We start from the raw sequence: 11304 nt of genomic DNA on the forward strand, positions 1-11304 counted from the left end.
TAGCTTCAGTTGGCCATAAACAGATATTTTGTCATAACAACTATAGGGTCTGCACAGGCCTGCTTGGAAATATTTTTATTGCTTTAGAATGCAAACTACTGTGTGAAAAGGAGTGTAGTGGACTTTTATCTGCTCTGTCAGTAAGATAACTCTTGGTGACAGTTTCTCCCTGTTCTGTGTTTGTTTTCACAGTCTGTGTGAACAAGCCACAGTAGCTTTTCATGGGATTGATCTGCTTGTTCTGTTTGGCTCCTTCAGCTCCTCCCAGCTTCAAATCCAGATTACAACATGTCAGCAATGCAGCCCCTGAAGATCTGGGGAAAAGGTTGACTCCTACAACCGTTCATCAAAAGGAGTCACTCAAACAACGTGTTTGGCTCAAAGGTCCTTTGTTGAAGACAGACACTAAAACAGGTTCATGTCTTGCAAGAAATTTCTGAAGTTTGTCTCTTTTTTTCAGATCCTCAGTCACCAGATGTGTTGAACCATGTTGGTGGAGAATGCACTCGATTTAATGTGTAACATTCAGAAAAATCCAGTGACATTGAACTGAATGGTGCAGGGGTAGAACTGGGACCATATTGAGTCTTTGTGTGCAGCGATGATAACACTGCCACAGAGCTTTTATCTCTTTCTTTCACTTTAGGGTCTTTTGATTATTTCACAGTTGTAAATCATTGGATGTTTTTATGAGTAACTGCATCTGCAAACTGTTTGTATCAGATACTTTTCAGACAAAGTAACTAAAAGAGTGAGAAAAGGTGCAAGAAAGCTCAATTTTTGCACTAGAACATGCTTTTTAATACATATCTATAGCTGTGCACATTAGTCAAACACAATTTTTTTAAACTGAAAGAAAGAAGGAAAGAAAGAAAGAAACGCTTGTAATATATTAACCCTCCTGTTGTCTTTCTCAGTACTAAATCAGCTTCAGTACAGTGTGCAATATTTCAGTTGCATTTGCAATATTATGATCACTTCAGTGTTTTCCAGTATCGCTTCTCAATGTTTCTTTTCTATCTTAGCATATTTTTATTTATCTATTTTTCACTAATGTATCAAACATATTTTTTATTGCTATTCTATTAGGCACTTAATTTATTGTCATGTAACTGTATTTTTTTTTCCTTTTAGCAATATCGCACACAAGAATCTCCTGTGGGAAAAATAAAGTTTGATTTTATCTTATTTAAATATTAATTATTTTGTTTTTATAAATAAGAGTAAAAATAGGCCTGAGAGTCATTACAAATGTGTGTCTCTATTTACATGATTTTACCGACAAAACTGATTGGTAGATTATTTGTTTATTCCGAGGTGGTTTAAGGATTCGAATACATATTAACCTCATAAAAAAACTTTTTATTTGTCATTCTGTGTTTCTTAGGGACCAAACGTCCTGTTCTCCCAGAACATGTCCGGTTTTCACATCCTGTCCTGATTTATTTATTTATAAAATGATGAAAATGTCCTGGTTTTCATTGTTTTTCATTGGGCCACTAAATTGAACTAAAACTAGCTAAAGTATATCTTTGTTAGTTTTTTATAAGTTTGTGAGAGCTATTTTTGCTAAAGTTGGATTGCTATTATAGCAGAGGTATTTTTTTGGGAAGGTTATTTAGTTGACATTTCAGTGACATCCAGTCATTTTTTATTAATAAGTTGTTGTTTCCATAATAGATAAATATGGAATTTCTAAAGACATGATCATAATGAACATAAAAAAAAAAATTTAAAAAATGTAAGCAAAATATATCCCATGAACTTCAAAAGTCCCTCAATTATATATTGACCCAGATGTTCGCTGGGCTTTCTTTGAACACTTTCAAACTGTAAACATCTCCATGCGGCTCTTGAACGCGACCCGCTCGGCTCCTCCTGCGCTGATTGGTCGGTTCGGACCAGCTGCTTGTGACGCAGCGGGCAGCAGCAGATGTGGACGCTTTGCTGGACTTATTCCTTTATTTTGCTGTGAAGCTGCAGCTCGCGGTCCAATGCCACGACGCCTGGTCCGACCGAAGCGGGTTCCTGTCCGGGTCTGAACCCTCTGCGTGTGTCCCCCCGTTAAGATGTCGTCGCCGGAGCACGACGGAACCTTCAGTCAGCTCAATAAGTTTGAGAAACTGTCGTGGAGGCCCTCCATCCGCGACTCAGGTTTGTAAATAAAACCAATGCCAGAGCAAACAGCCTCCACAGTCAGCAAAGCAAAGCCACGGGTGAAGTTAAACGCTGCAGGGAGCGTTAGTGAGCGTTAATGTTGTGTTTGTGTGAACCAGGATGCTCGTTAGTTTGAGTTTTGTGTGTGAGCTGGTGCACAGGCCAGAGTTAGCTCACGGTGCTACGGAAGGAACCAGTGAGGAGCCAGCAGGCATCTATTGTTGTGGAGAACAACAATGCTGACAAAAGAGAAAAAATGACCATTAACATCAACACAATGGCACCGTTTAACCCTCCTGTTGTCCTCATTTACGGGCACCAAAAATATGGTTTCCTTGTCTGAAAAAAACCCAAAAATTCAGCAAAAAAAAAAATAAAAAATTCCACAAATTTCTGAAAATTTGCAAAACCTTCAGGAAAAAAAATTCCAATAATTCCTTAAAAGTTTCCCTTTAAAGTTTTATTTTAAAAAATCCACCAAATGTGGCAAGAAAATTCTTGTAAATATTTTCAAAAAATGAGTAAAAATCTTCCAAAAAAATCCTAAAAATATCTAAAGTGATTCCATATATATCAGTAAAACTTATAATATTTTCTTTAAGAACATTCACATAAAAATCAACCAAAATCCAGCGAAATTGCCTGGATTTTGGTTGATTTTTTTTGTGAATGTTCTTAAGAAACATTTTAAACATTTCTTTTTTTTCCACCAAAAAATGTTCAAAGATTTCCCAAAAATGTTGAAAATGTGGACATCAGGAGTTTCACTATGAAAATATATATATTTTTTCCACATTTTCAAACTTTAAAATGGGTCAATTTTGACCCGCAGGACGACATGAGGGTTAAAGTGATTTTATTTTATCTCTCTTTATATCTGAGTTTTAATTTCTCTGTTTTATTATCATAAAATTTCATGTCGATTCTGTTGCTTAAATTATGTTTTATTTCTAAGATTTTAATGCATGCTTTTAATGTCTACCTTTTAAATCATCTTTGGAATGAATTTCTTTGCTATTGTAAAGCACTTTGACTTGCCTTGTGCCTGAATCATGCTATGTAAATAAACATTTCTTGCTTTATGTTGTTCGGTGACTGACCTGCAGGTTCCAAGAAGCGAGCTCGGTGGCTTCAGGCTCGACGCATCTTCTCCCCTTCCTGCCCAAACCTGCGGATACCCAACAGGTTTCTGAGAGAAGGTACGAAACCCTTGTTTTTACCTCAGGGAAGGAGACGATGTCAGACAAGATTATTTCACCAAGAAGAGCGATTCTGCTGCAGTTAAAGTCATATAACGTGACTGTCATGATGCAAAAATAGTAGTGTTATCACTCCAACATACAGTCTGTAGAAGTTTTCAAATAATGGACAAACATTTGGTAAAGACTTGACTGTTGCACATTTATGCTTAAAGATCATGCGGAATCACAAAGATGTCCTTTTAATTTCCTCCAACAGGACACTGTGTGCCTCCGGCCCGCAGTGGACACCGCTGTGTTGCAGACAGCACCAACCTGTATGTGTTTGGAGGATACAACCCAGATTTTGAGGAGGCAGGCGGGTCAGAGAATGAAGACTACCCTCTTTTTAGGGAGCTTTGGCGGTTTCATTTTGCCACAGCCACATGGCAGCAGGTCCGCACGGAGGGCTACATGCCAACGGAACTGGCTTCTATGTCGGGTAAGGACTGTTGGTTCATCCTCAGTATTTAGGGGGCAGAGTGGAATGGAGCGGGGAGCCTGCCGCCGCTGCAGGAAAAAATCCTAGAGGAAACACTGCAAGAACCCTCCTATGTGAACTGAAATGCAAACAATTAGTGCCTAAACATGCAACAGTAACACGGTTTTTGTGAATGTATCTGCACAAATCTGGTGTTTTCATCAACTTAATGCCAGCTACGCACAAGTTTAGTTTGCTTTTGGATGTTTTGAGAAATGTTTGTCTTTCTCTGTCTTTCTCTTTGCTCATTTCTGCCCTGTTTAAGACAGTGTTATTGATAGAAACTGTGCAGAAAGTTGTATCACGTGATATTTACCTCATGTTTGAGGCATGCATTTATTTCCTGCATGCACAGGTAGAACACCTCAAACACCACAAGTGGTCAAAGCTATATTTAAATACAGACTTTTCTGTGTCATGTACTCAAGAAAGAGCAGCTAGAACTTCAGAAAATGGCCCGTTCTAATAATCTGAGCCAACCTAATGAGATGCTCAACAAACTAAGATTTGTTTTAGTTTTTCTATGTAAGTTTTTTAAATACTGATGTCTCTCTCTTTCTCAGCTGTTTTACACGGCAACAACCTGCTCGTGTTTGGTGGCACTGGGATTCCATTTGGTGAGAACAACGGCAATGACGTCCATGTTTGCAACGTTCAGTACAAACGATGGAACCTACTCAACTGCAGAGGGAAGAAACCCAACAAGATCTATGGACAGGTAGTGAACAGTGTCTACAGTCCTCAAGGCCTCTACACACTGTCCCATTTTACTAGTCTTATCAGTTCACAGCTTGCTACACTGTACGACATGGATCTGATAATCTTTGGGCACGACGTGAAGTTTTCTCTGTGTTGATTGCATGATGAAAACACAGCTGAATCTCAGCCTACGATGTACGTGAGTTGATGTGAACGAGCAAGAATAAAACGTCATCAGTGTGTGACGTCCATCCATGAAAAAGAAACAACTGAAGCATAAACAGAGCTCCTACAAGCACAGGGAAACTAGCCAAACATGAACAGAGCTCCTACAATCACAGGGAAACTAGCCAAACATGAACAGAGCTCCTACAATCACAGGGAAACTAGCCAAACATGAACAGAGCTCCTACAATCACAGGGAAACTTGCCAAACATGAGCAGAGCCCTCACTCTGGTGACATTTATGTATTTGGAGAGAAATCCCCAAAAAAAGGAAATGTCCTTCCACGCTTCGTCCTTTTTTGTCTGGTTGTGGTACGAGCTGGAGGACACGTCAAAAAGGCTTCTGCTGCCACAACTCTACTAGACTGTCTTCTCTGTTTAAATCCCACATACTTGTTTTGATGTTTTGCTATTGTCGCTGCAAATCATCTACGGTATTTAGGTTTAGCACCAGTGATCAGTACGTCATTTCATCCTGCATTTCTGTTGGTTAGCTGTCGTAGGTTGCAGCAGCAGTCACTCTGTGAGATGATCACCCCAAATTTATGACACAGTCAGAATTTTATCTCAGCTTGTCTTTGGCCGCAAGACCATGACAACGGCTGTCCTTGGACCTGTCAAGACCAAAGATATCGCCACGATTCTCTCAGATTCAGATTCAGAAAACCTTTTTGTCCCCAGGGAGCAATTAGAAAAGGCACGTAGAGCAGGCAGTGCAACAATGGCGTAAGAAACTGAGTAAAAAAACAAGAAATTAGAGATAAGTAACATAAACAAATAGGGATAAATATATATACAAATGTAGAGCAAGTAATATAAGAATTAAAATAAAATGAAAAGAAAGAAACAAAAACACAACTTAGTGACAGTGCAAATACAGATTAACTAAGTAGATGCAATATGGCAGTGAGGTAGATACAAGTTGTATATATCGAAGTTGATATAAAGGGCAGAGCTCACAGAAGGTCCACATTAAAGTCCGTGTGTGGTGGTGGGGTGGGGGTGTTATGGTTTAGTGGCTTTTAAATGTTGCTCTGTGCTGTTGTGTTTGTATTATTTTAATGCGTATCTGTGCATTCCAGGCGATGGTCATCATAAACGGCTACCTGTATGTGTTTGGCGGGACGACGGGCTACCTTTACAGCACCGACCTGCACAGGCTGGACCTGACCACCAGAGAGTGGACCCACCTCAAACCCAACAACGCTCCCTCAGATCTGCCCGAGGAGAGGTCAGCTCAGATAAATATACATACACAATATGCTTAATCGGTTTTAGTAAATTCCTAGCGTGTTGCTGAATTCGTGATTTTACAGGTACAGACACGAGTTGGCTCATGACGGACAGAGAATATACATTTTAGGAGGTGGGACTTCCTGGACTTCGTATCCACTGGACAAGGTGAGAGGAAATGGGACGTGAACTGAATCTGACATAAAATGTTTTATTTGGCATGTTTTTATTAATTTAATACTTTTTTTCTTTGTCAGATTCACGCTTATAACTTGGAGACAAATTACTGGGAGGAAATAGTCACTAAACCCCAAGAGAAAATAGGTCTGTCATTCATGTTTAGATATTTTTGGTTAAATAAGTAGCTTAAAAGCAGCATGCTGAGATCACTTTGCTTTATCATCATCGCAGGATTTCCTGCTGCCCGCCGATGTCACAGTTGTGTGCAGGTGAAAGACGGTAAGGAGTGTTTCACACAGCGTTGGCTGGATACACATCAAATATTTGTTTTATGCCTCAACGGTTCCTTCTGTCTCCACATCCAGAGGTGTTTATATGTGGGGGTTATAATGGAGAGCTGATCCTGTCTGACCTGTGGAAGATCAACCTGCAGACTTTCCAGTGGACAAAGCTCCCTGCTGTAATGCCAGAACCAGCCTACTTCCACTGTGCTGCCGTCACTCCAGTCAGTAAATCATTATAAACACACACCAACATGTTCAGTCATGGAAAAAATGATTAGACCACCCTTAAAAATGTGTGAACACTGTGTAGACAGGTGACTTGTTCGGCAAGGACAGTTGGAAAGCCACTTCTTGAAGCTAGTCTGAAGTCACACAGGGCAGGAAGAAGTCCTTCATCAAGGAAAGGCAGAGGAAAGCTGGTTACTCTTTGCTGGGATCACAAGGATTGGACTGTTGATGATTGGGCTAAGGTTCTCTTCAGTGATGAAACCAGTTTTCAGTTGATGTCCACTCCAGTCAGCTTACTGGTTAGGAGGAAGCCTGGAGAAGCTACAAACCAGACTGTCTGCCTCTACAGTAAAACATGGGGGTGGATCAGGGACCATCTGGGGTAGTTTCAGTCTAGATGGAACAGGACAAATGAAGCAGGTCATGTTTGGGGCTACTGTTGAAAACAGTCTTCTTCCATCAGCTGGAAAACTCTTTCCTGCCTCCAATTACTGGATTTTCCAACAAGACAAGGTCAGTTAAAGCCTGGCTGGAGAACCAGAACACTGGTACCATGCCTTGGCTGCTCAATCACCAGATCTAAATCCAACTGAAACCCTGTGGAAAATCATCAAATGCAAAATGGAGAACCACAAGCCCAAAAACAAAGATTAGTTAGAATGAGTGCAACAGGAATGGGCTGCTGTGACAGCAGAACAATGTCAGAAGCTGGTGGAGAACATCCAAGACACATGACTGCAGTCATCAGAAACAATTGTTATGAATCAGTACTAACTCCTGTGTGGATCATGTGACCATAACAGACAGAAAAGAAAACATGGAATCCTAAAAGCTGTTTTTGACAGCACAATGCTATTGATGGAAGAACTGAAGAGATTTTGTATATTATCAGGAAAACCATGGAAAATGTCTATCAGCTCTGAAATTAAACTCTTATCAGCTATTTTTGTTGTTATCATTATATTTGTCCAAACAAACGTATCTTTAGTGGTACCAGGCATTAAAATGAACAAGAAATTGAAGAAAACAAGGGTGGTCTAATCATTTTTCCATGACTGTAATTTTTAGCAGTGAGCACAGCAGATTCCCCATGAAGGTATCCACCAGTTTTATATCTTGTGCTCCTTTCCCTCAGGCTGGCTGCATGTACGTCCACGGCGGTGTCGTCAACATGTCTGGGAACCGAAGGACCGGCTCTTTGTACAAAGTGTGGCTGGTGGTTCCCAGCCTGCTGGAACTGACCTGGGAGAAACTGCTGAAAACTGTCCCTCACTTATCCCAGCTGTCCACCCTTCAGCTGCTCAACCTGGGACTGACGCACACATTGATTCAGCGGCTCAAATAGAAACGAGCTAAAGACTGAATGAAGCGGAACGTGACGGAGCAGCACTGACTCTGAGGTTGCTGATAAGTAGGTCAAAAGATGTCAGATAGTTGTGAAAATACTTTGAATGCTTTTCTTTTGTTTTTTACTTTAGTCTGTGTGCTTTTTTTTTCTTTTTTTAAAGTTTCTCTGTATGTGAACGTGTCAGACTTGCATGCATCCCTGAGAAGCCACACATCGGTGTAGGCGGCAGACTTACTGTGTGCTGATGCACTGCAGAAGCTTTATGTGCTTTGCTCGTTATTTACATAGCGCATGGCTTTTTCTTTTTTTTTTCGTGGAGTCTGAGACGGGATAGTTAAACACTCCGACAACCACTTGTTGAAAGGCAAAATGAATGTTTGCTTCTGGTAGTATAGTTTCCATTTAGAGGCTGAGATGCGCTAGTTTCACTGTTGCTGAAGCGACAACACGTCACCGTCTTTGACACACGATCTGCTGCTACGCCTAATGTGATACAACGTTACTGTAGTTTCAAACAGGATAAATTTACTGCAATTAATGAATTAGAAAGCAGCCAAATTCTCAGAAAAACATGAACACACAACTGTGCTACATCTCAACAGTCTAATTAGGCCAGTTATTTAAGATGTCACGTTTTAGCCTCAAGAACTTTCTGATCGTGCGCTGATATTGGGATGTAATTCTAATTCTGCTCTCACTTTTGATCAGACAAAAACCCAGAAGCTCGTCTGAAACCCGTGTGACACGCCATCACTGTGAATCTTCTTGTGCCTCTTCAATTACTCTTCCTCTTTTGTGAAAAATGAAGTTACTTGTGACTTTCTACACCTGTAGCTCCACAGTGATCCTCAAGCTTTTTCTTTCTTCATTCGGTGCCTTCTGAATTTCCCCAAAAAATGTCAAATACATTGTTTTTTATATTTCTGCAGATGATGTCTTATGATTTTAGTATGTTCATTAGACTCTGAACTGTGTTCATGTAGCTCCTTTTTTTTCCTGTGTGATTTACCTGGTGCTCTCCACCTGAGCCTTTCTGCTCATGATTAATCAGGAGATACCTCCGTCATTAACTTAAACCCACAGAGACATTTGTAACTATTTATTTTGAATCACTGTGCTGCTTTTTAAAATTTTATTACAAATCTTTGAATTGTACCTGATCATATATTAGTTTTGTGACTTTCAGTTCCCACTTTACTCCATTTTAACCTTTTCTACTGTAACATAGGCTATATTGTGTTACTTTTATCTTTCAACTTTTGTTTTTCTACAGAATGTTGCACTCTAGTGTTTTGGTACTTTGCAAGGAATTTTATAAAAGTAGTAACAAGGTAGAGAATGTGAGGCGTCCTCAGGATATGAAATACTGTGATCAGTCTGAAGAGCTCCGCAGACGCCTGTCATCGTCAAAACGTCAGCAGGGTCAGACATTTATGTAAAACCAGATTTAAGGTACGACAGCAGGTTACTGTGGACTGTAAATTCTAAATCCTGTACCGATGCTCCCAGCTGCTTGTATCAAGACATACATTTGCCTTTTTTCCTCTGCTCTTCTGTGAGATTCACATTGAGCGTTTTTGTTTAACTATGTTGGTACAATATTAAGCTAAACTCATGTGATGGTTATTGTACTACGATGCCCTTTTTTCACACCCCACCTCAGTTAGTTTTGACATGTCAAGGCCTTATTTATATCCTTTTTTTGAAGTAGTCTGCTTCACTGCTTGCTTGAACTTTGTGCAGCGGTGTGCAAAAGTTTGGGTCAAAATTTCTGTTACTGTGACTCGTTAGGCAAGTAAAAGATGACCTGATGTCCAAGACATAAAGTTAAAGATGATTCATTTCTTTATTTTTTTTTAAGGAAGAGTAATTTTTTTTCAACTATTACAGTTTTAAAGTTAAGAAAGAGGGCCAGAAGCGAAACTTTGGGCACCCTGCATAGTCTGTAATTAGTTTCACAGCGTGTAAACGGTTTTTGTAGCCAGTTAAGAGTCTCTCTTGTTCTTGTTTGGGGGATTTCTGTTAATACTTCTGCAGATGGCTTCTAGGTCTGTGAGATTCTTGGGCATGCACTGCTGTTTATGGTCTATCCACAGATCTTTGATATTATTTAGGATCAGTGACTGGAAGGGACACAGCACAACCTTCAGCTGATGAGGAGTCCATTAAGAGGTCCATTTTTTTTTTCAAACATTCTTTTCTTTTATGGTTTACTGAGACTGACATGCAGATAATAACCATGAACTGGAATCAAACCCTGCAGCAAGGAGTCTATTCTCTGTACATGGAGACATGCTCAACCAGTGAGGTCTGTTTAGATCATTTTCCTGTGTATGAGCTACTTTCTACACAGGAATGTTTTAAATTTTTAATTGATGTTTGCTGTGATTCTTCCGTCTACCAGTGAAGTGTTCCTGTGCCACTGGCTGCTACACAAGCCCAAAGCATGAACAACTCACTCAGTTAAATAGGTGACGATTTTCATGAAATTTGGCACCCTTCTTTCTCCAAACCTACCTCTGCTCAGTGCAGCCAAAATGATCTATTTTAACTTCATTGGTCCACAGGACGTGTTTCCAAAATGCATTAGGCTTGTTTAGTTGTCCAGATGGCTGACAGTGAATTTTGTTCTGAGGATGCATGAAAAGTTTGATGACTCTTCCATGAAGATCCTGTTTGTGCAAATATCACTGCTCAGTAGAACAACACACCAACCCTCTAGAGTCTGCTGATTCTTTCTGAAGGACTTTGGCAGTCAGTGGTTTTGATTTCTTTTCGTTCTATCAGCAGGTTTACTTTTTATTCCAGACCTCCACCATTCCTCCTAACTGCAATTTCTTAATCACATTATGAACTGAGGAAACGACTACCTGAAAATGCTTTTTGGTCTTCTAAACTTCTCCTGCTGTGGGCATAGGTTGTTTTCATTGTCAGTGCTAAGCTGCTACGTGGTTTCTGATTGTTGAAACAAGGTTTGAAGAGTCTTTGAAATTTGCATCACCTGCTGTAGAAGCTATTATTTTTTTTTTTTTTTTTTAAACAAGGGGGCCCAGATGTGTTCCAACACACACAAGGGGGGATAGCAGACTAACAGCGGGGATGTATTTTGGTCAGTGCCTGCCTGTCCTTTCCCTGCGATGACCGTGAACATGCCATCATTTAATCAAGCTAATTAATGTCTTTAGACCTTCGTAAAAGTTATCAAAGAACTCAAATCTCTCTTACACTTTT

General features: G+C 40.0%; 1 protein-coding gene across 1 annotated transcript; it reads left to right on the forward strand.

Moving 5' to 3' along the window:
* Positions 1–1907: 1907 nt before the first annotated feature.
* On the forward strand, positions 1908–9905 carry LOC111586637 (kelch domain-containing protein 10-like). The gene is made up of 10 exons (XM_023296399.3): positions 1908–2154; positions 3264–3356; positions 3616–3837; positions 4440–4594; positions 5883–6031; positions 6117–6201; positions 6291–6357; positions 6445–6492; positions 6579–6718; positions 7861–9905. The coding sequence occupies exons 1-10, from the start codon at positions 2070–2072 to the stop codon at positions 8068–8070; spliced, it is 1254 nt and encodes a 417-aa protein (XP_023152167.1). The 5' UTR covers positions 1908–2069; the 3' UTR covers positions 8071–9905.
* Positions 9906–11304: the final 1399 nt, after the last annotated feature.

Source organism: Amphiprion ocellaris, chromosome 3 (assembly GCF_022539595.1).
Source record: "Amphiprion ocellaris isolate individual 3 ecotype Okinawa chromosome 3, ASM2253959v1, whole genome shotgun sequence".
Taxonomy (NCBI): Eukaryota; Metazoa; Chordata; class Actinopteri; family Pomacentridae; genus Amphiprion; species Amphiprion ocellaris.